Source organism: Salvelinus fontinalis, chromosome 26 (genome assembly GCF_029448725.1).
Source record: "Salvelinus fontinalis isolate EN_2023a chromosome 26, ASM2944872v1, whole genome shotgun sequence".
Lineage (NCBI taxonomy): Eukaryota > Metazoa > Chordata > Actinopteri > Salmoniformes > Salmonidae > Salvelinus > Salvelinus fontinalis.
In genome coordinates this window covers 41,345,254-41,372,976 of record NC_074690.1, presented here as the reverse complement: position 1 = coordinate 41,372,976, position 27,723 = coordinate 41,345,254, and the positions used below count along the sequence as shown (strand labels likewise).

Genomic DNA, 27,723 nt, shown 5'->3' with positions numbered 1-27,723 from the left:
TAGAATAAATACATAGAGCAACGTGTTTACCTAATTACTAATCATCAAACATTTCGTAAAAATACACAGCATACACTAATCGAAAGACACAGATCCTGTGAATACAGACAATATTTCAGATTTTCTAAGTGTCTTACAGCGAAAACACAATAAATCGTTATATTAGCATAGCACATGTGCAAACATTACCCCAGCATTGATTCTAGCCAAAGAGAGCGATAACGTAAACATCGCCAAAATATATGAATTTTTTCACTAACCTTCTCAGAATTCTTCAGATGACACTCCTGTAACATCACATTACAACATACATATACAGTTTGTTCGAAAATGTGCATATTTAGCCACCAAAATCATGGTTAGACAATGAGAAAAGTAGCCCAGCTGGTCAGAAAATGTCGTGCGCCATATTAGACAGTGATCTAGTCGTATACATAAATACTCATAAACGTGACTAAAAAATATAGGGTGGACAGCGATTGATAGACAATTTAATTCTTAATACAATCGCTGATTTACATTTTTTAAATTATCCTTACTTTTCAATACAGTTTGCGCCAAGCGAAGTTACGTCTAACAAGATGGCGTCATAAGCCATTAACATTTTTCGACAGAAACACGATTTATCATAATAAATTGTTCCTACTTTGAGCTGTTCTTCCATCAGAATCTTGGGCAAAGAATCCTTTCTTGGGTCTAATCGTCTTTTGGTGGAAAGCTGTCCTCTTGCCATGTGGAAATGCCCACTGCGTTCAGCATGAACTGGAAACGTGCCCGGCGCTTCAAAGTGTCTCAGAAATAAATGTCCCAAAATCGCACTAAACGGATATAAATTGCTATAAAACGGTTTAAATTAACTACCTTATGATGTTTTTAACTCCTATAACGAGTAAAAATATGACCGGAGAAATATTACTGGCTACACTAATGCTTGGAAAAAGAGCAGGTCGGTGTCCACCGCGCGTCCGGCGCATCTGGAAAAGAGTTCCTACCTACACGTTTTTTTGTTTTATACTGGCTGTGATTGCGCAATCGACACCATTCAAAGCGTCATCACGTAAAGGCATCCAGGGGAAGACGTAAGCAGTGTCCGTATACTCATAGCAATAACAGTGGCCTTTAAACCGACTCCAGATCAGGGGCCAAAATGTGTGAAATCTGACTCCATGTCAGGGAAATTGCTGTAGAATGAGTTCTGTTCCACTCAGAGACAAAATTTCAACGGCTATAGAAACTAGACTGTTTTCTATCCAATAATAATAATAATATGCATATTGTACGATCAAGAATTTTGTAGGAAGCCGTTTAAAAATTACGCGATTTCCAGAAATAGTGACAACAGCACCCCCTAGCCTTAACAGGTTAAAACGGCAGCAGGAATCTAGACTAGAACCTAAAAATTGTATCATTTTACCCCAGTGCTAGCATCTCTACACTGGCTTCATGTTAAGACTAGGGCTGATTTCAAGGTTTTACTGCTAACCTAAAAAGCAGTAAATGGGCTTGCTCCTACCTACCTTTACGATTTGGTCCTGCTGTACATACCTACACGTACGCTACGGTCACAAGACGCAGGCCTCCTAACTGTCCCGAGAATTTCTAAGCGAACAGCTGGAGGCAGGGCATTTTTATGGAAGTGTCTGCCTATCCATGTGAGAGAAGCAGACTCGGTCTCGACCTTTTAGTCTTTATTTAAGACTAATTTCTTCAGTAGGTCTTATGATTTAGTGTAGTTTGCCCCAGGAGTGGGAAGGTGAACGGAAAGGCACTGTAGCAACGAACCGTCCTTGCTGTCTCTGCTTGGCCGGTTTCCCTCTCTCCACTGGGATTCTCTGCCTCTAACCCTATTACAGGGACTGAATCACTGGCTTACTGGTGCTCTTTCATGCCGTCCCAAGGAGGGGTCCGTCACTTGAGTGGGTTGAGTCACTGAAGTGATCTTCCTGTCTGGGTTGGCGCCCCCTTCTTGGGTTTGTGCTGTGGGGGAGATCTTCGTGAGTATATATTCGTGATATACTCGGTCTTGTCACAGGGTAGTAAGTTGGTGGTTGAAGACATCCCTCCAGTGGTGTGGGGGCTGTGCTTTGGCAAAGTGGGTGGGGTTATATCCTGTTTGTTTGGCCCTGTCTGGGGATATCGTCAGACTGGGCCACAGTGTCTCCCAACACCTCCTGTCTCAGCCTCCAGTATTTATGCTGCAATAGTTTGTGTCGGGGGCAAGGGTCAGTCTGTTAAATCTGGAGTATTTCTCCTGTCTTATCCGGTCTCCTGTGTGAATTTAACTATGCTCTCTCTAATTCTCTCTCTTTCTTTTTCTCTCTTTCTTTCTTTCTCTCGGAGGACCTGAGCCCTAGGACCATGCCTCAGGACTACCTGGCCTGATGGCTCCTTGCTGTCCCCAGTCCACTTCGTTATGCTACTGTTCCAGTTTCAACTGTTCTGCCTGCGGCTATGGAACCCTGGCCTGTTCACTGGACGTGTTACTTTGTCCCAGACCTGCTGTTTTCAACTCTAGAGACAGCAAGAGTGGTAGAGATACTCTGAATGATCGGCTATGAAAAGCCAACTGACATTTACTCCTGAGGTGCTGACCTTTTGCACCCTCTGTGATTATTATTGTTTGATCCTGCTGGTCATCTATGAACATTTGAACATCTTGGCCATGTTCTGTTATAATCTCCACCCGGCACAGCCAGAAGAGGACTGGCCACCCCTCATAGTCTGGTTCCTCTCTAGGTTTCTTCCTAGGTTTTGGCCTTTCTAGGGAGTTTTTCCTAGCCACCGTGCTTCTACACCTGCATTGCTTGCTGTTTGGGGTTTTATGCTGGGTTTCTGTATAGCACTTTGTGACATCGGCTGATGTAAGAAGGGCTCTATAAATACATTTGATTGATTGATTAATTGATTGGACCTTGGGGTCTGTGGCGGCCATCTTACAAAAAGGCCACTGTCAGTAAAACAATGTTGGGTAAACACACCAATTTTGGTACAGAGGAAGATGCATGTATCCTCTAAAGATTTAGATATAGACCCATCATAGATTTGGCCCCTGGACCGTGACAGACATTTTACTAAAAGGTTGCAGACTGTACCACTACTTTACAAAACTTTAATCTACAAAAAGTTATTGCCTGTACTTCTTTGATTGATATACATTTGGCCTATAATTCCTGCCCTGGATCACCTGAAAACCAAAAATTCTCAAAGTAACATAGTATATTACAGTAGGCCAAATTGTAGAATAAATACATTTTCTGAGACGAATGCAGTGTAAGTGAGTTAAAACCACCCTCAGCCAAACACAGAATAATATTTTGGATTACTGGTTAAGACGTTTGGTCCCGGAGCGGGAGACCGGGGTTCACGTCCTACCACATGAGAATTTAACAAATGGCCACTAAAGCTACTTTGGAAAATATACTAGCCAATGAGGTTGAATAGTGAACTGTTATCTCAGGTTATGTTTCAGTCAGAAATGTGCCTGTCGAGCAAAATATTTGAATTTCATCCAGTTTTTCTAATTCCAGTTGATTATAATGGACTGCAATTGGAAGAAATTAAAGTCTATAACAGAGTTTAGTCTGACATGGATTTAGCTGGTAACTGTTGATTTGAGACAGCATCAGGTAAAGGTGTATTTCATGCACCCTCAGGGACCTCTAAAATCATCATTCAAAAAATAATGACTGGGTCAGTGGAGCCATACACAGAATAGAAAGAGATGAGTACAGCATCAAAGCCATGACACTAACCAGCTAATTTACTAGTGGCTAATAAGCAAAATAAACTCAGGCCTTGGACCTGACCTAAATCCCTGTATTCAAGTGTATGCTGCACATCAACCAATGCTGTATATCAACCAATGTCAGGCATGTTACAATAATGTTAGGAGATGCACACAAGGGTCTCTTCACTATAACATACAGTATAACATCTAGCCTAATTGGGGTCTAATGCATTTTGTAAGACGGCTGCCACAAAGATACAGGGAGCCACATTACCCTCGAGCATACTCAGTCCATGTTTATGCGTGCGGACAAGCAGACTCACACACACCCCCACACACACCCCCATGCACACACCCCCACACACACCCCCATGCACACACATACCAGAATGGGTCCAACCATATGACACTGGTCAGAAATAGGAGGGTCCAAGACTCTTGCCACCAGCCCAAGCCACCCGGGCCGACAAGCCCTTCGACCGCCACAAGAGTGACCAGTAGAACAGCGAGATTGCACAGCCAGCCTGTCAATAATTTAACTCTCCCCAACACTATTTCCTTCCCACCTTTTTTATAATTTCCCAAAGGAAAGGTTCAGAAACAAATGTCAAAGATGAAACAACAAAAAACACAAATATTCATAAATATACACACAGACAAAGCACAGCCTCCATAGAATTCATCTCATAATAATAATAATAATGTAGAGTTCTTTACTGGCACACAATATAGCTGGGTTGTCCCACCTGCATGCCCCTAGGAATCTACCTATATGGCACCTTCTGTAAGTGTATCTAAAAAAAGGCCTTCGGTACTGTAACATAGTCTTACCAACAGCGGCCATTGTGTAAGATGCCACGACCCCCAGGTGCCCCAGGTGGCTCCAGATGTAAATATTTTCAAGCTACATAAATCTACCTCTGTGCCAGATTTGGTGTGTTTATCTCAAAACAATCTGTTTAAAATACTGTTGCCATATGCTGCCATTTAGAAAAATGTCTGCCACACCCCGAGGGGCCAAATCTGGGGTGGCTCCATTTCTGAATCTTTCAGGGTACATACATCTACACAATTGTTTTGCTTAAATGCCTCACTATACTTTAGTACATCACATTACACACCTGCCCGTTGATGGGTTGATCAACTAGAGCAATGGCCGTCTGGTTCAATTTCAGGTCTGGGGAACCTTTCTCTTCATCCCCCTTGTCCTCTGGATGGACTGTATTGTTGGGTAGGCATCCATTCACACCATTCTGGGAAGGGAAGAGAAATAAGGTCACTAACAGTGCAATTTTTGTGTGTGTGTTTGTTAATCCTACACTACCGTTCAAAAGTTTGGGGTCACTTAGAAATGTCCTTGTTTTTGAAAGAAAAGCAATTTTTTTGTCCATTAAAATAACATCAAATTGATAAGAAATACAGTGTGGACATTGTTAATGTTGTAAATAACTATTGTAGCTGGAAACGGCAGATTTTTTATGGAATATCTACATAGGCGAACAGAGGCCCATTATCAGCAACCATCACTCCTGTGTTCCAATGGCATGTTGTGTTAGCTAATCGTGTTAGCTATCATTTTAAAAGGCTAACTGATCATTAGAAAACTCTTTTGTAATTATGTTAGCACAGCTGAAAACTGTTGTCCTGATTAAAGAAGCAATAAAACTGGCTTTTAGACTAATTGAGTATCTGGACCGTCAGCATTTGTGGGTTTGATTACAGGCTCAAAATGGCCAGAAACAAAGACCTATCTTCTGAAACTCGTCAGTCTATTCTTGTTCTGAAAAATGAAGGCTGTTCCATGTGAGAAATTGCCAAGAAACTGAAGATCTTGTACGACGCTGTGTACTACTCCCTTCACAGAACAGCACAAACTGGCTCTAACCAGAATAGAAAGAGGAGTGGGAAGCCCCGGTGCACAACTGAGCAAGAGGACAAGTACATTAGAGTGTCTAGTTTTAGAAACAAGTCCTCAACTGGCAGCTTCATTACATTTTTATTTATTTATTTATCTCACCTTTATTTAACCAGGTAGGACAGTTGAGAACAAGTTCTCATTTACAACTGCAACCTGGCCAAGATAAAGCAAAGCAGTGCAACACAAACAACAACACAGAGATTCACATGGAATAAACAAAGTCAATAACACAATAGAAAAAAATCTTAATACAGTGTGTGCAAATGAGGTAAGAGGGAGGTAAGGCAATAAATAGGCTGTAGTGGCGAAGTAATTACAATTTAGTAATTAAACACTGGAGTGTTAGATGTGCAGAAGATGAAAGTGCAAGTAGAGATACTTGGGTGCAAAGGGGTAAAAAATAAGGGAGTAGTACACAGTGTAGTATGAGATCTTCAGTTTCTTGGCAATTTATCGCATGGAATAGCCTTCATTTCTCAGAACAAGAATAGACTGACGAGTTTCAGAAGAAAGGTCTTTGTTTCTAGCCATTTTGAGCCTGTAATCGAACTCACAAATGCTGATACTCCAGATATTCAACTAGTCTAAAGAAGGCCAGTTTTATTGTTTCTTTAATCAGCACAACAGTTTTCAGCTGTGCTAACATAATTGCAAAAGGGTTTTCTAATGATCAATTAGCCTTTTAAAATAATAACTTGGATTAGCTAACACAATGTGCCATTGGATATTCCATTATAAATCCAGCTACAATAGTCATTTACAACATTAACAATGTCTACACTGTATTTCTGATCAATTTGATGTTATTTAAATGGACAAAAAATTTGCTTTTCTTTCAAAAACAAGTATATTTCTAAGTGATCCCAAACTTTTGAACGGTAGCAAATGTGTGTTGGACGTGTGTGTATTATACCTGTTTTTTTGCCTCCTTTTTGGCTTTATTCTTTTCTTTCTTGACTTTCCTCTTTTCTTCAGTGTCTCTTTTCTTCTTCTTCATCAGCAGCATTCCAATGTCAATTCCACTCTGTAAGAAAATGACACGGAGCGCTTGAGATAAAGAGAGTGAAGGAGAGAGAAAGCAATTCAGAGAAAGAGGGCTATTGAGAGAATGACACACAAACACTAGTGATGCATGGGTGAGCTGTTTGTTCACCCGCACCCACCCACAATTGCTAATAACACATTTTCAACCACAGGGGTGTGTCAGAAATATTTGTGCTATTTTCACAGTGGGAATTATGAGCGTGGGGTGGAAGTGGTACAAAAGGACTGGGTTTTGATGAATAAAAAGATTGTAGGTGTGACGAGGGCATGGCCACTCACTGGCCAATCAACATATTTCATGACCTAATGCCGTGTCCACATGCTATCGGAGTTATCGGAAGCTACTAGTTCCCAGTGGGAAATTTCACTTGAATGACCCCGAATCCAAGTCAGAATAACAAGTGGGAAACTCTGAGAAAATGTTGTTAGCCGAGTTGCCGAGTTGTGACGTTTCACCACTGACCTTTTACTCTTTCAACCAAAAGATGACAACAAATTCCTTATCAATATGAATAATAAAGCTAGTCTGACCATATTGTAAATGTTAAGCAAGCTAGCCTGTTAAGGCTAGGGGGTGCTGTTGTCACTATTTATGGTAATCGTGTAAACGGCTTCCTACAAAATTCTTGATCGTACAATATGCATATTATTATTATTATTGGATAGAAAACAGTCTATAGTTTCTATATGAGTTGAAATTTTGTCTTTAAGTGGAACAGAACTCATTCTACAGCAATTTCCCTGACATGGAGTCAGATTTCAGAAATTTTGGCCCCTGTTCTGGAGTCAGTTTTAAGGCCAATGTTATTCCTATGAGTATACGGACACTGCTTACGTCTTCCCCTGGATGCCTTTACGTGATGACGATTTGAATGGTGTCGATTGCGCAATCACAGGCACTATAAATAAAAAAAACCTGTAGATAGGAACTCTTTTCTTGGTGCGTCATGCGCGCGGCGGCCACCGACCCGCACTTGTTCCAAGCATTAGTGTAGGGAGTAATATTACTCCGGTCATGTTTCTACTCGTTATAGGAGTTAAAAACATCATAAGGTAGTTAATTTAAAGCGTTTTATAGCAATTTATATCCGTTAAGTGCGATTTTGGGACATTTATTTCTGAGACACTGTGAATCTCTGGGCACGCTTCCAGTTCATGCCGAACGCAGTTGGCATTTCCACATGGCAAGAGGACAGCTTTCCACCAAAAGACGATTAGACCCAAGAAAGGATCCTTTGCCCAAGATACTGATGGAAGAACAGCTCAAAGTAGGAACAATTTATTATGATAAATCGTGTTTCTGTCGAAAAATGTTAGTGGCTTAGGACGCCATCTTTTTTGACGTAGCTTCGCTTGGCGCAAACTGTATTGAAAAGTAAGGATAATTTAAAAAATGTAATTCCGCGATTGTATTAAGAATTAAATTGTCTATCAATCGCTGTCCACCCTATATTTTTTAGTCACGTTTATGAGTAGTTATGTATACGACTAGATCACTGTCTAATGTGGCGCAGGACATTTTCTGACCAGCTGGGCAACTTTTCTCATTGTCTAACCATGATTTTGGTGGCTAAATATGCACATTTTCGAACAAACTGTATATGTATGTTGTAATGTGATGTTACAGGAGTGTCATCTGAAGAATTCTGAGAAGGTTAGTGAAAAAATTAATACATTTTGGCGATGTTTACGTTATCGCTCTCTTTGGCTAGAATCAATGCTGGGGTAATGTTTGCACATGTGCTATGCTAATATAACGATTTATTGTGTTTTCGCTGTAAGACACTTAGAAAATCTGAAATATTGTCTGTATTCACAGGATCTGTGTCTTTCGATTAGTGTATGCTGTGTATTTTTACGAAATGTTTGATGATTAGTAATTAGGTAAACACGTTGCTCTATGTATTTATTCTAGTCCATTTGTGACGGTGGGTGCAATTGTAAACTATGATATCTACCTGAAATATGCACATTTTTCTAACAAAACCTATCCTATACCATAAATATGTTATCAGACTGTCATCTGATGAGGTTTTTTCTTGGTTAGGGGCTATCAATATCTTAGTTTAGACGAATTGGTGATAGCTACTGGTGTTGGTGGACAAAGAAAAGATGGTGTCTTATGCTAATGTGTTTAGCTAATAGGTTTACATATTTACATATTGTGTCTTCCCTGTAAAACATTTTAAAAATCGGACATGTTGGCTGGATTCACACGATCTGTGTCTTTCATTAGCTGTATTGGACTTTAATGTGTGAAAGTTAAATATTTTTAAAAAACATTTTTTTTGAATTTCGCGGCTCTGCCTTTTCAGTGGGGGTGGGGGGGGTGTGCCGCTAGCGGAACGTGTGTCCTTGAAAGGCTAGCTAACTTAATTATTAGCAATGTTAGCAAGCTTATCAAGCAATCTAAAATCTTATTGGTTGAAGAATTGTTCAGAGTTCAGAAGCACTTGAACACATCCACGTCAGACTTACGACTTCCCACGAGCAAGTGAAGCCAGCCTAATATGGCATGCCGTTGTTTCAAGTTCACTGACAGTCTTTGCGTTGTCATCAACTCTGAATATTCCTAGTAGAACACTTCATCCAAAAAACCCTATGTGCATTTTTCTTTTCAGATGAGTGCTGATCTTATTATTTTCTGGAATGTTCAGAGTTCTCAACTGACATTAATGTATTGTGCATTTAACTCATTTAGCTTTCTGCTCTTTTGCACACCAGTATTTCTATTCTAGCATTCTTATCCAGAGTCACTTACAGAAGCAATTAGGGTTCCATGCTCATGAGCACATCTTCAGATTGTTCACCTAGTTGGATAGCGGATTCAAACCAGCAAACCTTTGGTCACTCGCCTAACACTCTTAACCACTAGGCTACTTGCTTATAGTCTGTGTGTAATATCAAGACTCTGGATGATTCATATCGACTAAACAACTACACCATATCACCAAAATGATCCAAAACTGAGATATGGTTCTTCAGTTGAAGGGTTCCATTGTGGATTGAAACGACAGTCCGTGGTACAGTTCAAAAACAAGGACATTTCCTACAGTCCCTGGTAGGAATCCAGGCTGAATCACATCCGGCTGGGAATGGGAGTCCCAGGCTCTGTCGCAGCCGGCTGCGACCGGGAGGCCCATGGGGCGGTGCACAATTGGCCTAGCTTTGTCCGGGTTAGGGAGGGTTTGGCCGCACTAGCGACTCCTGTGGCGGCCCTGGTGCAGTACACGCTGACCAGGTCGCTAGGTGTACGGTGTTTCCTCCGACACATTGGTGGAGCTGGTTTCCGGGTTGGATGCGCACTGTGTTAAGAAGCAGTGCGGTTGTGTTTCGGAGTAATAACAACTGTAAAAAAGGTGTGACCAATATTGCCCTTATAGTAAAGCAAGTTTCCAATTGGGCAATTGTACTAATCATGTGACTACTGATGTGTGTATTTAAAGCAACTGCCCAGTGTTTACAGATTTCAATGAGATATGACCTATAATTAATTACAATATGAGTGAAATAATTTTCCTTCAGAATTGTTTTAATTAAGTATGTTAAAAAGCAGATTTTCTGTGTTGGAATGGTGTGGGCTTATACCGGTCATAAAAAATCACACTACCTTCTCCTGCAGTGCGTCCAGGTATAGCTGAGCGTTGGTATAGTACATTGTGGTGGAGGAACGGAAGATAGTGATACCTGGTATCTCTTTTGCCTGTGGGACAAACCAACACACAAACAGGGGACTTCAATAGATGGTCATCTAAAAACTGTTTTAAAACCCACTGTTGAATAACCCACTCACACCCACCTAATTACATATTACAGTTCTGTTTTTTTGCTTTGGTCATATTTTCAAAAGTATGTGATGAGTTTCCAAAACTCTTAGTACAAAGCTCCAAACTGGTAACACTTGTAACATGGACAGCCTTGCATTCAAAACCTTTCATTGTGCATTAATGTTGTTTGTTCACCACACAACCACTGAAATCGTTGCATGACTCATCCATGAGGTGGTACGCTCATGGGGATGGCAATCATAAATCTTTCACCTGTATTGTAATGATGTAATGTGTATTTTACAGTAATGTATTGTACTTATGTATTGTAGTAGTCCTGTACATGGCTCAGTTTGTAAGAGCATGGCACTAGCAACACCAGAGCTCTGGGTTCGATTCCAACTGTGGTCACAAACCAAAAATGTTGTCACTTTGGATGAAAGTGTCTGCAATGGGCCTCCCGGATGGAGCAGTGGCCTAAGGCGCAACCAGAGACTCTGGGTTCGAGCCCAGGTTCTGTCGCAGCCGGCCGCGACTGGGAGGCCCATGGGGCGGTGCACAATTGGCCTAGCGTCGTCCGGTTTAGGGAGGGTTTGGCCGGCAGGGATATCCTTGTCTCATCACGCACTTGCGACTACTGTGGCGGGCCGGGCGCAGTGCACGCTGTCCAGGTTGCTAGGTGTACGGTGTTTCCTCAGACACATTGGTGCGGCTGGCTTCCGGGTTGAATGCGCGCTGTGTTAAGAAGCAGTGTGGGTAGGTTGGGTTGTGTTTCAGAGGATGCATGGCTCTCAACCTTCGCCTCTCCTGAATCCGTGCGGGAGTTGTAGCGAAGAGACAAGACAGTAACTACTAACAATTGGATACCATGAAATTGGGGAGAAAAAGGGGAGAAAAAATAATAATAATAATAAAAATATATAAAAAACTTGAAAGTGTCTGCTGTGTAATTGGCATATATTACTGTATTGGCCAACGCAATTTTAGTTAAGCAGTGTGAACTCTGCATTGCATTGTAAAAGGCAAATACTTAAAAGGAACATGTGTTGCAATGTGAGACACGTTTTTCTAGATGAAACACTGATTAAGTTTGGTGAAAAAGGGACTGTATGATTTTGTGTTGTAGTTGGTCAGTTGAAAATGTACTTAGAGTTTTTGAAACAACTACCTTTTTGATGATCTGTTTTGAGTTTTGTACTAAAAGTTGTGAAAATGTAACGAATACTTGTAAAAATTGCACTAAAGCGATAAAAAGAAAACCTGTAAACTCCTCCGTCTCACCTCCTCATATGTGTCTGTATCCAGGTAGAGCTCAGTCCCAGGAACATGCCCCAGGATAGAGTACCGCGGCCTGGGAGAGAGAGAGCGCGAGAGAGAGAGAACGGATGTTATCTACTTTATGAAGAAAGAGGAAGAAAGAGTCGCGACCTACCGGGTCGCCCCAAAAATTAGAATAATACGAGTACAGATTTTTGTATGGGACAATATATAACATTTATGTATTGGACAATATATAACATTTTTGTATGGGACAATATATAACATTTATGTATGGGACAATATATAACATGTATGGATGGGACAATATATAACATTTATGTATGGGACAATATATAACATTTATGTATGGGACAATATATAAAAAAATTGTATGGGACAATATATAACATTTTTGTATGGAACAATATATAACATTTTTGTATGGGACAGTATATAAAAATTTTGAGAAAGATATTTACTGGTTTCTTTTCTTTTCGGTAAGAGCTTAAAATGTAATGAAGGTTATTTGTTGATGTAAAAATGTAAATGAACCAATTTTAAGGATGTATCATCTTTAAAAAATGGGGCCCCCTCTGAAAGAGTTTGAATGCCATTGTTTTAGAAGGATTATTCTCTCTTACTCTCTCTCATAAGAAAACAAACAAACACAAATATGTGTGCTCATGCACACACACTCATACACACAAACACACTTATTCAAATTGTATAATCTGCCTTTCTTTTGCTGGACCCCAGGAAGAGAAGGCAGCAGCTAATGGGGATCCTTAATAAATACAAATAAAATACATTCAGACTCACAGTTGTGTTCTGAAGATGACAGTGAGCATAGAGAAGCCGATGGATGCACCTAGGCCGAGGTCCAGGTTCAGCAAGATAGTACACACCAGAGTTACCAACCACACCAGCTAGGGGACAGCAGAGACACAGGTAATCAATATGGGGAATACCCAGGAATCAGGGTTTCCCAAACCCCATTTGAGTCATATAAGTTAATTTCAAGTTAGGATGCATGTTTTAGGATGTAACTATGAAGTGTATAAATGTGTAACTCGCCCCTCGGACTACCGAGTAGCGCGGCGGTCTAAGGCACTGCATTTCAGTGCAAGAGGCGTCACTACACTCCCTGGTAGGAATCCAGGCTGAATTACATCCGGCTGGGATTGGGAGTCCATAGGGCTGCACTCAATTGGCTCTGCTTCACCAGGGTAAGCCGTCATTGTAAATAAGATGTTGATCTTAACTGACTTGTCTGGTTAAATAAAGGTAAAATAAAAAAAATAAAAAAGTGCTCACCAGGTCGACCTTATTGCTCTTCCAGAGTTCAGGAATGTCTTTAAACTGCATAAAAAGGCCTTTCAGGTTCACAAGCACTATACAGGCCAGGACAGCCTAGGAGACACACAAACACTCATCAGATCAGTGTTGTCTGTGTTTGGCTGGCGTGGAGGTGATGGAGAGATAGATACCTTGGGTAGCTCCTCAAACAGTGTCCCCAGTTGCAGAATGAAGATCAGCACAAGCACTGAAGAAATCAGCCCAACAACCTGACAACATGTACAAACACACACATCAGTTAGTGTGTATGTTTGTGTAAATATTAGCAAGTGGAGATACGTGTATGTGCATGCATGAGTTGTATACCTGTGTCTTGCCCCCAGTGCTATCCTGGAGGAGGGTACGGGACGGAGAAGCAGCAATAGCGTGGCATTGAAAGCATCCTCCCACTATGTTACAGAGACCAAGAGCCACCATCTCCTAGAAAGAGAGAAAGAAGACCAAGAGAGTGAGAGAGAAAAAGAGAAAGAGTTTGAAAGAGAGGGGTGAGATCAAAAGAATGGAGATGCTCAATTAAATTGGGGTTTATTTACTTGTGGCCACCCCCAGTAAATAAGTCATAGTGCTTATTCAGTGGTATATTCAGTATTTGGTGTACATCTCTTTTATACTTGACTGAGCAGAGCGTGTCGGCCATTAAACATTCAGGACCAGAGCTGTAAGCTGGTACAGACACTGTGTGTTCCCTTCCTGTCTCAATCCTTCAGAGCAAAAAAACCCCAAGCACGTGTCTCTGTTGGTCTGATTGCATGCCAGTGTGTGTGTGTGTGTGTGTGTGTGTTTGTACGTGCATGTCCCACCTGGTTGCTGTCCACGTTGTAGCCGTGTTTTTGGCCGAAGATTTTGCCCAAGGAGATGTTAAGAGCATATCCCACTATGCCTACTACGAATGCATCACCAACTATCGAACCCCACATACTAACATCAGGTGACCTGGGAGGCTGTAGTCTAAGGATAGAGAGGAAAGGTGAAGAGGAGAAGACAGGAGTTGTTAGAAAGGGAGAGGAAGAGATTAAAGCGGACAGCGGGAGGAAGGGATAGAGGAGAATTTTGTGGTTCAAAGACACTGTAAAAATGTATCTCATTGATTACTGCCTCGTCCAGACCCCTCCTTGCACAACACATCCCCTTGATTATTGCTGCTGGTAACAAGTGTTGAAACATGTACACAAACAAATAATTACATTGGGGTTTAATTGTGTATCAATGCACAGGCTAAGGAATGATGGCTCAAAGTAACCTAAATGATAAACAAAGTGATAAAGGATCTATAGGCTACCTGAGGTAAAGCATTGTTATGAAGAAAATGATTTGATACTTGAAAGAATTAAATTATCAATTTACACCAGTGACAATGATCAAGCTTATGAATACATTCAGATAAGCTGCCTTCAACAGCTGATATTGATTAGTAGCAGTAGCCACTTCTTACTGTAACTTTTGTCTTTGGCAGTCCTGCAATCTGAAGACCATGCAGAATCAGCTCAAACACGTGTCCATTGCTGCCTTCGCAAACCTTGATGAATCAGGTTGACATTTACTGGCTGTTGATAATGGTTTCGCTGTCAACACACTTCTCTGCTCACTGAATCTGTGTTTCCTTATCTGACTTTTACATTTTTATCTATTCGCCTTATCTAGCCCGGCCCACTCGACCCAGTTCCATTCGAACGCGATTGTGTTTCCCTTTCACAACTTCTGTCAACGCTAGCGAATTATCTCAGAGTGGTAGCCAGCTAATAATTAAAAAAAGACGCATCATTAACACATCTTAAAAATAAGCAAAAACAAAACATGGCTGACATTTGGGAACACACACAAATGGCTCTTCGGAGGTCAGATGGTATCACCGTACCCCATCCGTCCATGAGTAATAATTGGGTGGAGGACGTATGGGGACATTTTTAATTACTTCATGCTCTCCCTGGGAGTGGATGGTTCCACTATAAAAAATTACAAGAGTACAGAGTCTTATCACTACCTCCACAGTGTTAAGGTGGGCCGAGTTCTTCTTCACCAAGGATTGGGATTTTTGAAGGCCGATGTTCAGCCCAGCCAACCAAGCAGCTCTGCTTGGGTACTTGTATCCAACAATGGATCAGTAGAGATGGCTGACTTGAAAATGTCAAGATTTATTGGTTAAGTTAACATGTATTTGTGGATCAACTGAACTTCTGTATTAATAGGGGAATCTGTAAGCATCCTGTCAAATCTCATGTTGGTGAAGCAAGGTAGGTTTACCCAGGTGAGTAGGGTATAACATTAATTTAGACATGTCAGCATCACATGTATTTCTGTAAGTATCCTGTCAAATCTCACGTTGGTGAACCAAGGTAGGTTTATCCAAGTGAGGTTTATCCAGGTGAGTAGGGTTTAACATTAATTTAGACATGTCAGCATCACATGCATTTCTGTAAGTATCCTGTCAAATCTCACGTTGGTGAACCAAGGTAGGTTTATCCAGGTGAGGTTTATCCAGGTAAGTAGGGTATAACATTAATTTAGACATGTCAGCGTCACATGTATTTCTTTAGTGTTATTGTTTTTCTGGGTGAATAAGGTTTGTAAAATATCCTTGTGGTTGGGGGTAATGCCTAAAGCATGGTAAGTATAAGTGGTCTCATCTCATTGGGAACACTAGCAAGGTAAGTTTATGATGAAACTAACATGTGTTTGGATTAAGTTGATCATATTGTAACGAATGTCGTCGGGAGAAGGAGAAGAGGACTGGAGGGAGACTCTGGCTGCTCCGGACAGGAGGGAGACTCTGGCTGCACCGGACTGCAGGGCGTCGCTGGAGGCTCCGGACTGGAGGGCGTCGCTGGAGGTTCCAGACTATAAGGCGTTTGTGGAGGCTCCTGACTGATGTCCTTCGTTGGAGGCCATGTGCCATAACTCCTCACTGAAGGTTTTGTGCCATGGATCCTCACTGGAAACTTCGTGCCATGGATCATCACTGGAGGCTTCGTGCCATGGATCATCACTGGAGGCTTCGTGCCATAGAACATCACTAGAGGCTTCGTGCCATGGATCACCACTGGAGGCTTCTTGCCATGGATCATCACTGGATTCTTCGTGCCAAGGATCATTACTGGAGGCTTCTTGCCATGGATCATCACTGGAGGCTTCGTGCCATGGATCATCACTGGAGGCTTCGTGCCAAGGATCATCACTGGAGGCTTCGTGCCCTGGATCATCACTGGAGGCTTCGTGCACTGGATCATCACTGGAGGCTTCGTGCCATGGATCATCACTGGAGGCTTCTTGCCATGGATCATCACTGGAATGGAGAGCCACACAGGAGGCCTGGCTCTGGGAGAAGGCACATGACTCACCAGGCTGGGGAGACATGCAGGAGGCCTTGTCCTTGGCCGAGGCACCGGATACACTGGACCGTGGAGGCGCACTGGCGGTCCCGAGCACAGAGCTAGCACAACTCGTCCTGGCTGGCTCCCCCCTGTAGCGCGGCAAGTGCGGGGAGTTGGAACAGGCCGCACTGGGCTGTGCTGGTGAACCGGGGACACCGTGCGTAGGGCTGAGGAGACGCACTGGAGACCAGATGCGCTGAGCCGGCATCATCCCTCCTGGCTCGATGCCCACTCTAGCCCGGCCGATAAGAGGATCTGCGATGTAGCGCACCGGGCTATGCGTGCGCACTGGGGACACCGTGCGCTTCACAGCATAACACGGTGCCTGCCCAGTCACTCTCTCGCCACGGTAAGCACGGGGAGTTGGCTCAGGTCTCCTACCTGAGTCCGCCAATCTCCCCATGTCCCCCCCCCCCAAACAAAAATTTTTGGGACAGCCTCTCGTGCCCGTTACCTCGAGCCAATTCCTCGTAGTGTCGCCGCTCTGCTCCAGCTGCCTCCAGCTCCTTTTTCGGACGGCGATACTCCCCCGACTGTGCCCAGGGTCCCTTGCCGTCCAATATTTCCTCCCATGTCCAGGAGTCCATCCTTCCACGCTGCTTGGTCCTTTGGTGGTGGGTAGTTCTATAACAAACGTTGTCGGGAGAAGGAGAAGAGGACCAAGGTGCAGCGTGGTAAGTGTTCATTATTTTAATTAAACAACTGAACACTGAACAAAACAACAAAAACGACAAACGAACAGTTCTGTAGGGTGACGACACACACTAAACAGAAAATAACTACCCACAAACACAGGTGGGAACAGGCTACCTAAGTATGGTTCTCAATCAGAGACAACGATTGTCAGCTGCCTCTGATTGGGAACCATACCAGGCCAAACACATAGAAATACAAAACAAAGACAACATAGAACACCAGACATAGAATGCCCACCCAAACTCACGCCCTGACCAACCAAAATAGAGACATAAAAAGGATCTCTACGGTCAGGGCGTGACACACACAATTGTTAATAATGGCATTCTCTCTGAATGTCTTTTTTTCTAACAAACATTATATCACAGGTGCAGAATGCAGTGTCCAATGGGCTAACTGGCATAGCCTGGACAGATGAGACGTGACGGAGTGCTGAACTCCAAGGAACTGTTGGAGATCAAGTGTCCTGTCAAGGGGAATGGCTGTGGTTCTCTGGATGATGTCTTCAATGGGACAACCTGTGATGTGAAGGTGGTGGAGGGCACACCCCAACTGCAACCCCATGGGCCAGCAGAGGCTGTTCTGAGTTTGAAGGCATTCTACTTTACACACATGCTGCCATTTATTGTTGAGGAGCATCAGGCAGGCAGATTGTCAGTGACAATATATGCAGCTCTGTAGAAGTATGTATGATATCGACCCTGTGAATGCCATTTGACTGGTCAGTTCATTCAGCATCTTCACGAATGATATCACCACGCAGGTTACACAGGGTAGCAAAGTATTTTGTCCATTTTAGATGAGAGGTTGATTGGCACTGTCTGTGAGATGAATCTAAACCGTTTGACCCTTTGAATTACGCGTTCCACATGAACCCTCACGTTAGCTATCCGTCTTGTACATGTGGTGTCGCCCTCTGACAGCTGCGCGCCTCTTTTTGTGAAGGCTGCAATTGTTCATTTGACCTTCCTCTCATGTAGCAGATCACGGATTGTGAAGCCCCGGTCAGCCATGACCTCATCACCTGGACAGAGGTACTCCAGGAACCCAGAATCCGATGTCGCTACATCTACCTCCATATGCTGAGGAGATGAACATCAATGGCCACCAGGTACTTGACAGTGTTCTGGGCGTAGTAATGGCTGAATGACTCTCCCTCTGAATCCAGATTCTTTCACTTCTGTAAAGCAGTTTCTGAGCAGTCAATAATGCAGGTTGTTCCTGGGAGGTGGTCGTTAAAACATTGTTGCATTGTAGCACGGATGGTCTCCCGATGGCAGCCATGGAATGTACTCCCTCAGATTCTCTTCCATCATGTCAATCCAATAACTAATCACTCGACTGACAACACACTGCTAGTTACTGCTGCAGCAAATTGAGCTTCAGCTTCATCAGTGTCATCAGGAGTTGGTGTGTCAAGTCCACCGCTTTGAGGCAGAGCCACAAAGACTCTGTGTCTTTAGGAGGTGGATGCAGGGGCTCCACAGGTACATTCAGATCGACGTAGAGGTTGGGTATCAAAACATTGCTGTAAAAACTGCATCCTCTTCATCCAATTGTTGAGACAGCCTCGTACTGAACATATGTTTGTCATGTTGACCAATTTTAGGATTTTGTGCGGTTCTGTCAGTGTAAAACTATCAAGCTCTCAACTAAAAGTACCACTTTTGCATGCGCCAGCGTCGCACGAATGTTGCCGGAAATAGAAACACAATTGCAACTAACTCGCCGCGATCACTGTGACGTTCCAGAACAAGGCGAATAGGATGACTCTTTCCCAATGAACTACACCATATCACCTTCTCCTATCGTTCCTCTTCCTCTCCTCTTCTCCTGTGGACTCAACTGATCTTAGAACTCCCCACCCACCCACAAACAATAACGCATAAACACACACACACTCATAAACACTCACCCTTTGGGGATCTGTCCGATGACGGCCACTTTGTATAGGTTGTGCAGTTTGCAGTAGTAAGAGATAAGTGTTGCTCCTATGATCTGTAACACACACATAGACACGCATAAGTTACCATGCTCACAGAAACACAACATCGCCTGTCCTGTTGTGTACATGTGTATTTGTGAGTAAATCATTATTTCAGACCTTAGTTGCTTTGCTGTGTTCGGAATCCATGCACAACTACAGGCCAAATATTTAACATAACTAATCACTTTACCATATTTTAATGGATCAATAAGACTGACTGGGCACACACACACACATGCACACAGAGAGACACATTCACTCCTCTTGACGAAATTCGACGAAATTATGTGCAAATATGGAACATTAAACTGGAACAATAAACTGGAACAAAAAACTGGAACATTGAACTGGAACATTGAATTGGAACATATGATACTGATGAACCACGTTCTGGCCTTACTCTCCTATCAGCTATGGGGACAGGTTGCCCTCTAGTGGTTTTCACTAGAAGTGTCATTCAAGAGACCAAAAGAGAGACAGGAATGAGATGCCAAAGACCTGGGGATGATTGTATGACAAATAAACAGAAACACACAGAGAGGTGTTAGATGTAAAGCAGGGTTTCCCAAACTTGGTCCACGTGTTTGTTTTTGACCTAGCACTACACAGCTGATTCAAATAACCGAGGTTGGTTAACCCTGGTGTAGAGGACTTACCGTTATGAGTTCTATAGGAACAGGCACAGGCATTTTCTTCTCAAAGTAAATGTTGAGTTCTTTGACCGTTATGAGGACCGCCAAGGCCACTAGAGTTACCACCACGGCCGCAACGTTAGTCTCTGGCAGATGTCTACAGATATCTATTAGGAGCTAGAGAGAGAGAGAAAGAAGAGAAGACAGAGAGAGGATAATAGATAGGGATAGAGAGAGAGAGAGAGAGAGAAGGGAGAGAGAGAAGAGAATAGATAGGGATAGAGAGAGAGAGAGAAGGGAGAGAGAGAGAGAGAGAGAGAGAGAAGGGAGAGAGAAGGGAGAGACAGAAGAGAAGACAGAGAGAATAGGAGAGAGAGAGAGTGTGTGTTGGAAAACATTTTCAACTTCTGAATGTATGAATCACCTGTTTCTGTGTGTGGATGTGTTGTGTGCACTCACATAGACCTGAGACAGCGGTCCTGTGAAGCGTCCAGTGCGGATCCCAAAGAGGCTTGGGAGTTGGGAAAGTACCACATGTATACCTGCTCCTGTCATGTAGGCACGTACCATGGGGTCCGAGAGGAACGTCACCATAAAACCAAACCGAATCATGCCCAGCAGAAACAGAAAGATCCCACTCAGTAAAGTGGTGCTGGCTGCTATCTGTACTCTGAGGGCATCGCGGGCTACTACATCTAGAACTGCAGTCCCATTGGTTCCATTTAGGGTCATGAAGTTACTGTTTGGGGCCAGTCTCTCTGTCGTGGTGCCTATCATGATGCTGGTCACAGCAAATGGGCCTGAGGGAACACACACACATTACCCACACAAGATCATGTTAGTGAAATCATTAGCATATTCCTTTGACCAAATTATACTAAAAAATTCTCTCTCTTTCTCCTTCCCCCCTTCAACGCTCTGTCTTGCCTACGGAGATGTGTTTGGAGGTGCCAAAGATGCAGTACATGAGTACAGGGTAGAAGGCAGTGTAGAGGCCATACACTGGGGGCACAGAGGCCAGGAGAGCATAGGCCAAACCTGGGGAAACATTACAGAAATGTCAGTCTCCATCGTCTTCACAAAGTAGATAGTTATCATATAGTATTCTCAGCCCAAAGAGAGGCAACACTAACTTGAGATCAACTTGTGTAAATCAGGCTTTCACATACCTCAAGCATTGGTATCAATGAAAGATTTACATGTGGTTACATGCAGTGACGTAAAGTAACTAAGTACTCAGTGGTGTAAAGTACTACTTAAGTAATTTATATGGGTAGTTCTATCCAGTGGTGGGCCGTCAGGGCCTGCAAGGTCTTCTCTGCTGGCCTAAACATCATTAGAATATAAAAAAAAAATTTAAATATATTTTCCCACAAATATGTATTAAATTATTCTCCAGAGTAAGAGTTATACTCTTCATTTCATAGCTTTCCTCTTGGTTGCACTGCTTCCAGCCCCAGGTTGAGATTTGGAGGGCTTGTCTTTATGTTAGATCTTTTATCCAATCATATTCAGCCATCATGTGTTGCCAGGGGTCTAAAATCTGCCCTCGGGCCTTCAGAATCAACAGTGCGGGCGCTTGTCGCTTATAGTGAATGGAAATGAAAATTTAGTGTCAACCAATCAGCTTTAGAGTTGGCTATTGTACGCCTGCTGGCTGGCTCCAGTGTTACACAGGAGCCAGCTAGCAGGCGTAGTCCGTGCACGTCTTTTGATTGGATTACCAATATTGAGAGGCAGGTCCTATGGAGATCTAGGAAACTGAATTTGATAAACGAATTAATTCGCGTACTACTAAGCTGTTTTTTCAACCCACAATGGCGGAAGGAGGAGAAGATATCGATTTGGTCGAGGATATAATTATAACGCCATTCTCAAGACGAACTTTTCAAGAAAAGTTAGACATTGTAAGGAGAGGTCGCCCAACGCCACAAAGCCTGTCACAGGCGGGAAAGGGCTTCGTTCGCTCGCCACTTTCAAAGTTTCAACTACGAGCGCTGTCAATGGGGTGAGCGCTGTCAATGGCTCCTTGGCTCCGAGAAGCACTGCAAACTGTACTGCTGGGAATGCCTATTATTTGCAAGTGATGGATTTGGTGTTTGGAGCCACACTGGCTTTGCAAACTTGAGTTGTCTAACCAAGGCAGCAACGAGACACCAAAGTACGGCTGGGCACTAACAAGCAATGGTGCTTTTGAAAACTTTTGGGGACACCGGAGTGGATCTACAGCTCAAAGAACACGCGCGCAGGGCAACGGAGCTGCACAATGAAAAGGTGAAGGGAAATATTGAAAAGACTCATTGATTGTGTCATGTTTTTGTCAAATGTCAATTTGTCAATTTCAAGGTGACGCAACGCCTGGTTATACTGCGTTTCTGTCTAAATGTATAGTGTCTAGAGCCATGGCATCATAATGAGGTGGATTAATTCGGTTTGGACTGTGTAATACCTCACTGAAGGCCCAGGCCCCAGGCCCACGGCACGCCACTGGTTCTATCTGTACTTTAATATTTCTATTTTTCGCAACTTTTACTTTTACTCAACTACATTCCTAAAGAAAACAATGTACTTTTTAAACATTTTCCTTCACCTCCAAAAGAACTGGTTACATTTTGAATGCTTAGCAGGACATGAAAACGGTCCAATTTATTCACTTATCAAGAGAACATCCTTGGTCATCCCTACTGCCTCAGATCTGGTGAACTCACTAAACACAAATGCTTCAATTGTAAATTATGTCAGATTGTTGGATTTTTTTTATGTTGCTGTCTGGTTGGCTTAATATAAGGAATTTGATTCATAGCATTTATCTTTACTTTTACTCAAGTATAGCAATTGGTACTTTTTCCCCCCATTGTACTTATAGTAAGTACATGTTAAAATAAATAGTTTTAGACTTTTACTCAAGTAGTACTTTACTGGTTAACTTTCACTTTTACTTGAGTCATTTTCTATACATTTTAGTCAGGTATGACTCTTTAGTACTTTTCCCACCATGTGTTCTCAATTTCAAGTTAGGATTGGGCCCTGTGTGTGTGTTCAAACAGTAGAGGTGGTACAGACCCATAGGCAGGTGCATGATGCCAATGCTTATGCCAGATATCAGGTCTCCCAGTGCATCTTGTCTCAATGAGTAACGAGGCAGCCATGACAGGATAGGTATAAAGCTCAGCACAGAACGCTTCAGCTTGGGCACTGAACACCTGAGACCAGGGGGAAGAGTTGGAGTGGTGGAGATGTGGAGAAGTGGAGAAAAGAATAATACATTTTTGTTATCCATTTGTGACAACAGATATTTGTCTGCTGTGTGTTGAAGTTGAAGTTGGTGGATAGGGCATGCAGGCAACTCAGCTCCTTGAGTGCCACAGTGAGTGCAAGGTTTTGTTCCATTCCATCTCTTACACTTCTAATTAAACTAACCAGGAGTCTTACAGCTAGGCTGGAACATAAGCCAGCACACATGGTGGCCATTCAGTACCAGGTTTCCTCTCCTTTGGTGGCACATAGAGCCTGGTAACACGTGCCATAGGGCTGTAGTTAAAATCGAGGGTGTAAGCCTACATAGGATTTTGAAAAAAAGGCGAAATTCAGCAATTAAAATAAATGTTTTATCACATTGACCATGTTCTTTTGGGGAAGCACAATTGATTCTGAGTTTGAGCATATCAATCTATTAATAAGATGTTTACGCTCAGATTTTGTATAAATCACTTGCGCTGCTCGAAGTCCACAATGTTTTAAGAGGTTCTAAGGCAGGGTTCCCCAACTGGCGGCCTACTAGACGAACTTGGCCCACGAGTGGTTTTATTTGACCCCCAAAATTGTCTTATGTCATTAGACACAAAAGACTGTAAAAACACCAGGAAATCAGCTCCAAGTGATTTACATTTTTGAAATCTGTTCCCAAGTATTCCCACTGATAGTAGAGTGACATGATTATGTAAAAATGAAAGAAAGTTTTGAAATTATTATGTTTTAGTCAAATATTATATCTGTTTGGGATTCTTTCCGTCAAACTGACTTGTAATTATGTTCTGACCGCCCGACCATTCGCCTAGTTGATGATCGGTGTTCTAAGGGTTGCGCTACATGGTGATGAACTTGGAGATCAGCCATTTAAAACCAGCAACTGTTTTTGCCACTTCTGCCATTGACTCCTAGTCAAGTCCCATTCTGAGGGCATTGTGAAACCAGACGTCTTGACAGAGGAAGAGCCGGCTGGTAGATGAGACTATTACTTTTTAATATTGTAAATACCCTAAAGTTACTGCTATCTTACAAACTAATGTAACTATGTTTATTAGTGTGCTTGCTGAAGGCAAGAACACTCTAGATTTGTGCAAACCCACAGTTTCATCAGCTGTCTGGGTGGTTGGTCTCAGATGGCATGACATGGCACTTTTTGGGTATAGCTAGTGGCTTCCCCCTCTCTCTCTCTCTCTCTCTCTCTCTCTCTCTCTCTCTCTCTCTCTCTCCTACACCCAGGTTCTGTCATCTCAGGTCGTAAATTCCTGGAGGAGACTCTCTCCCCCTGGCCATGCAGAAAGAGACACATAGCGAGAACAAAGGATTTCACATGGCAAACTCCTAACTCTTTACCCCAAAATGGGGATTTGATACAAAATGTCCACTTGTGAGAAGGTGGGAATGCTTCAACAAAGTACCGAGTAAAGGGTTTGAATACTTATGTAAATGTGATATATATTTTTTTTTATTACATATGCAAAAATGTCCAAAAAACTGTTTTTGCTTTGTCATTATTGGGTATTGTGTGTAGATTGATGAGGAAAATAAGGCTGTAATGTAACAAAATGTGGAAAAAGTCAAGGGGTCTCAATACTTTCCGAATGCACTGTATATATATATAAAGTATATACACTGCTCAAAAAAATAAAGGGAACACTTAAACAACACAATGTAACTCCAAGTCAATCACACTTCTATGAAATCAAATTGTCCACTTAGGAAGCAACACTGATTGACAATAAATTTCACATGCTGTTGTGCAAATGGAATAGACAAAAGGTGGAAATTATAGGCAATTAGCAAGACACCCCCAAAAAAGGAGTGATTCTGCAGGTGGTGACCACAGACCACTTCTCAGTTCCTATGCTTCCTGGCTGATGTTTTGGTCACTTTTGAATGCTGGCGGTGCTCTCACTCTAGTGGTAGCATGAGACGGAGTCTACAACCCACACAAGTGGCTCAGGTAGTGCAGCTCATCCAGGATGGCACATCAATGCGAGTTGTGGCAAAAAGGTTTGCTGTGTCTGTCAGCGTAGTGTCCAGAGCATGGAGGCGCTACCAGGAGACAGGCCAGTACATCAGGAGACGTGGATGAGGCCGTAGGAGGGCAACAACCCAGCAGCATGACCGCTACCTCCGCCTTTGAGCAAGGAGGTACACTGCCAGAGCCCTGCAAAATGACCTCCAAAATGACCTCCAGCAGGCCAGCAAGTTTAGTGCTATGGCGCAATTGAAATGTAAATGTCATTTCTGATTGAGCCCAGATATGCAGCATTTATCATGAATGCAGTCTCCGCGAACACGGGAACGTTGGCTTTAAATTTAAATCCCAGTATTATACTACACTTCCGCGATACAGATTGAATCGAGCCCCAAATCAGATCAAACTTTAAAGTTTGATTTGATTTAGGCTTATTCTTTAACTTTGATTTTTTGGTTGCGATGGAGATGTGAATTCAACCTACTACTAATGTAAAATCAACCAAAGCTTGAAACCCTAGGCCTATTTTCAATGTTCTTGTTGAATCCTGAGTTGAATTATAATGATAGCCGTTGAAGACATGGGCCTAAAAAGCATAATTGATGATATATGATTGATAAAGTATATTTACTTTTCATTTGCTCTGTTTATTCTACCCTTTGAAATGACTTTGATTGCAATAGTGAATGTTTTTAGTTTTTAAGTGGAGAATCATTTATGCAAGGTTTGTCTATGTTGAAAATTGGTTGCCATGACATAATCCCGTTGTTGAAATGTCACCCTCTAAATCAGTCTACATTGATTACTTTTTCAAATCCAATGTATTTTACTAAATTCCACATCACAATACGTTGACAAATTACATTGAAACAACATTGATTCAACCATTTTGTGCCCAGTGGGATGTTACTATCTTACCTGAGGGAATCTTTCACCCGCTCCTTCAGGGGAGGTCTGATGGAGTGAGTCCGTCTTCTGGCCAACTCGTCCAAGCAAAGCTCATTCAATACATCCCTCTCCACGTAAAACTCCCCAGCCCTCTGCTGCTCCACTCCCATGGCTGTCTTCCAACACTGAATGTCTGTCTGTTTATTGCTTTGTGTGTCTCTCTCTTTTCTTTCTGTCTATGTCTCTTTGTCTGTCCTTCTAGTCTGAAACAATGTGCAGAAGAGAAACCTCTTGTTCCAAAACAACAGAGGTCTCACAATTATCAACAAACTGTCAAACACCCTGATAAGAGGTACAAAAAAGCCAGTCTATGTTCCAAGCTAGTCTGAGTGTACTCCTGTGTCTTTGTATCTCAGTTGGACCTTCCTCATATCTGGGTGCAGGACACAATCCCTGATATTCTGGTTCTAACAGAGACTTGGCTGACTAATTCGGTCTCGGATAAGGACATTGAGATTTGTGGTTAATATATCTTCAGGTGTGATATATTGCAAAAAGGGAAAGGAGTGGCTGTTTATGTAAAAACAACACACTTGGCATCATGTTGTCTAAATAGTACTGTTCCCAAGAAAATTAGCTGGTTATAGAAAAGCCAAATAAACCCAAATACACATTTATTTGTTGCTGGGATTTACCACTGTGATTAGTGAAAACAGAGGATGGATCAACAACATTGCAGTTAGTTACAGTATAGGATCTTACTTTGAGACAGGCAAATAAAACTGCAGCAACAGGAAATGTGAATTATTATGTGGATTGTAATAAATTGACATTTTCGTAGGTGTTGATACATTTTTCGTAAGGCAAAATCAAGTCTGAAATTTCAAAGTGGAAATTACAACATTCCGAAGACTTTTTCAACCTCAAATACACCACACGCTTTAAGTCAGGGTAATCAAACTAATAACGGTTCATGTAATAACTTTTCTAGATGTAACAACTTTTCAATTTTGTTAATAATAAAACTGGTTAACGTAATAACTTGCCGGCTAATGTAATAAAATGTTGAAAAGTTGATACTAAATGATTGAATCAATGTTGTTTCAATGTAATTTGTCAACGTATTGTGATGTGGAATTTAGTAAAACTTTTTTTGAATGTAATATATGTAATGAGTTCAACCAGTAGTTATTACCTTAACAACTGTTATTACGTAACAACTGTTTTGATTAATAATGTAATAACTTCCACCGGTGTAATAAAATACCAAAATCAATGTTTTTACGTACTATTTTCTCAATTTGATATACATAACACCACCAACAAGCTGTCATGACGTGGCCCTTTCTGGGTGTAGATCGTGGCTTCCCCATCCTTCACTCTCTCCAACACCCAGGTTCTGTTATCTCAGGTCGTAAATTCCTGGAGGAGACTCTCTCCCCCTTTTCATACCTTAAGGGAACTCTGAGACGGGAGCCGTATGGTTAGTGAAGAAAGTCCCATTGCAAATGTACGGTCCCTTACCTGACGTCTTACGACGTCGCAGAAAATCGCGGACGGCGTCGGGCCGTGGGCGGCGGAGAGCTCTTTCAGGAAGTCACCCAAAAAAACATCTCAGACTTTCGGTTTCCGTTTTATAAAAATGACACATTTTTGACTTTTTTCTGCATTCTCGAAAATTCCCACAAGAGGGAAAATAAATCATATTGCAAGCGCACGAGCACGTGGCAAACGAGCGCGGCCTTTTCTCCTAAACTGAAAATATTTCGAAGACGAAACTCGGTGAGCGTAGGTTTGGAGTAATGGGCAGTTGGCCCCGAACAAGATGGCGTCGAGACCTCGGCGCTTTTTGA

General features: G+C 42.4%; 1 protein-coding gene across 1 annotated transcript in view; it reads right to left on the bottom strand.

Annotated features, from left to right (window-relative positions):
- The window catches only part of LOC129824373 (solute carrier family 26 member 6-like), a 31,946-nt gene extending 5,581 nt beyond the window's left edge, over window positions 1-26,365 (bottom strand). Inside the window, exons 1-15 of the mRNA XM_055883961.1 lie at window positions 25,901-26,365; window positions 22,819-22,958; window positions 20,683-20,793; window positions 20,215-20,555; window positions 19,780-19,932; window positions 19,052-19,134; window positions 13,873-14,020; window positions 13,379-13,492; window positions 13,204-13,281; window positions 13,031-13,126; window positions 12,536-12,642; window positions 11,738-11,807; window positions 10,300-10,392; window positions 6,559-6,669; window positions 4,849-4,980 (exon numbers count right to left, since the gene is read on the bottom strand). Coding sequence (XP_055739936.1) covers window positions 4,849-4,980; window positions 6,559-6,669; window positions 10,300-10,392; window positions 11,738-11,807; window positions 12,536-12,642; window positions 13,031-13,126; window positions 13,204-13,281; window positions 13,379-13,492; window positions 13,873-14,020; window positions 19,052-19,134; window positions 19,780-19,932; window positions 20,215-20,555; window positions 20,683-20,793; window positions 22,819-22,958; window positions 25,901-26,040 — 1,917 coding nt within the window. The 5' untranslated portion in view covers window positions 26,041-26,365. The remainder of the gene's footprint in view (window positions 1-4,848; window positions 4,981-6,558; window positions 6,670-10,299; window positions 10,393-11,737; window positions 11,808-12,535; window positions 12,643-13,030; window positions 13,127-13,203; window positions 13,282-13,378; window positions 13,493-13,872; window positions 14,021-19,051; window positions 19,135-19,779; window positions 19,933-20,214; window positions 20,556-20,682; window positions 20,794-22,818; window positions 22,959-25,900) is intronic.
- Window positions 26,366-27,723: the final 1,358 nt, after the last annotated feature.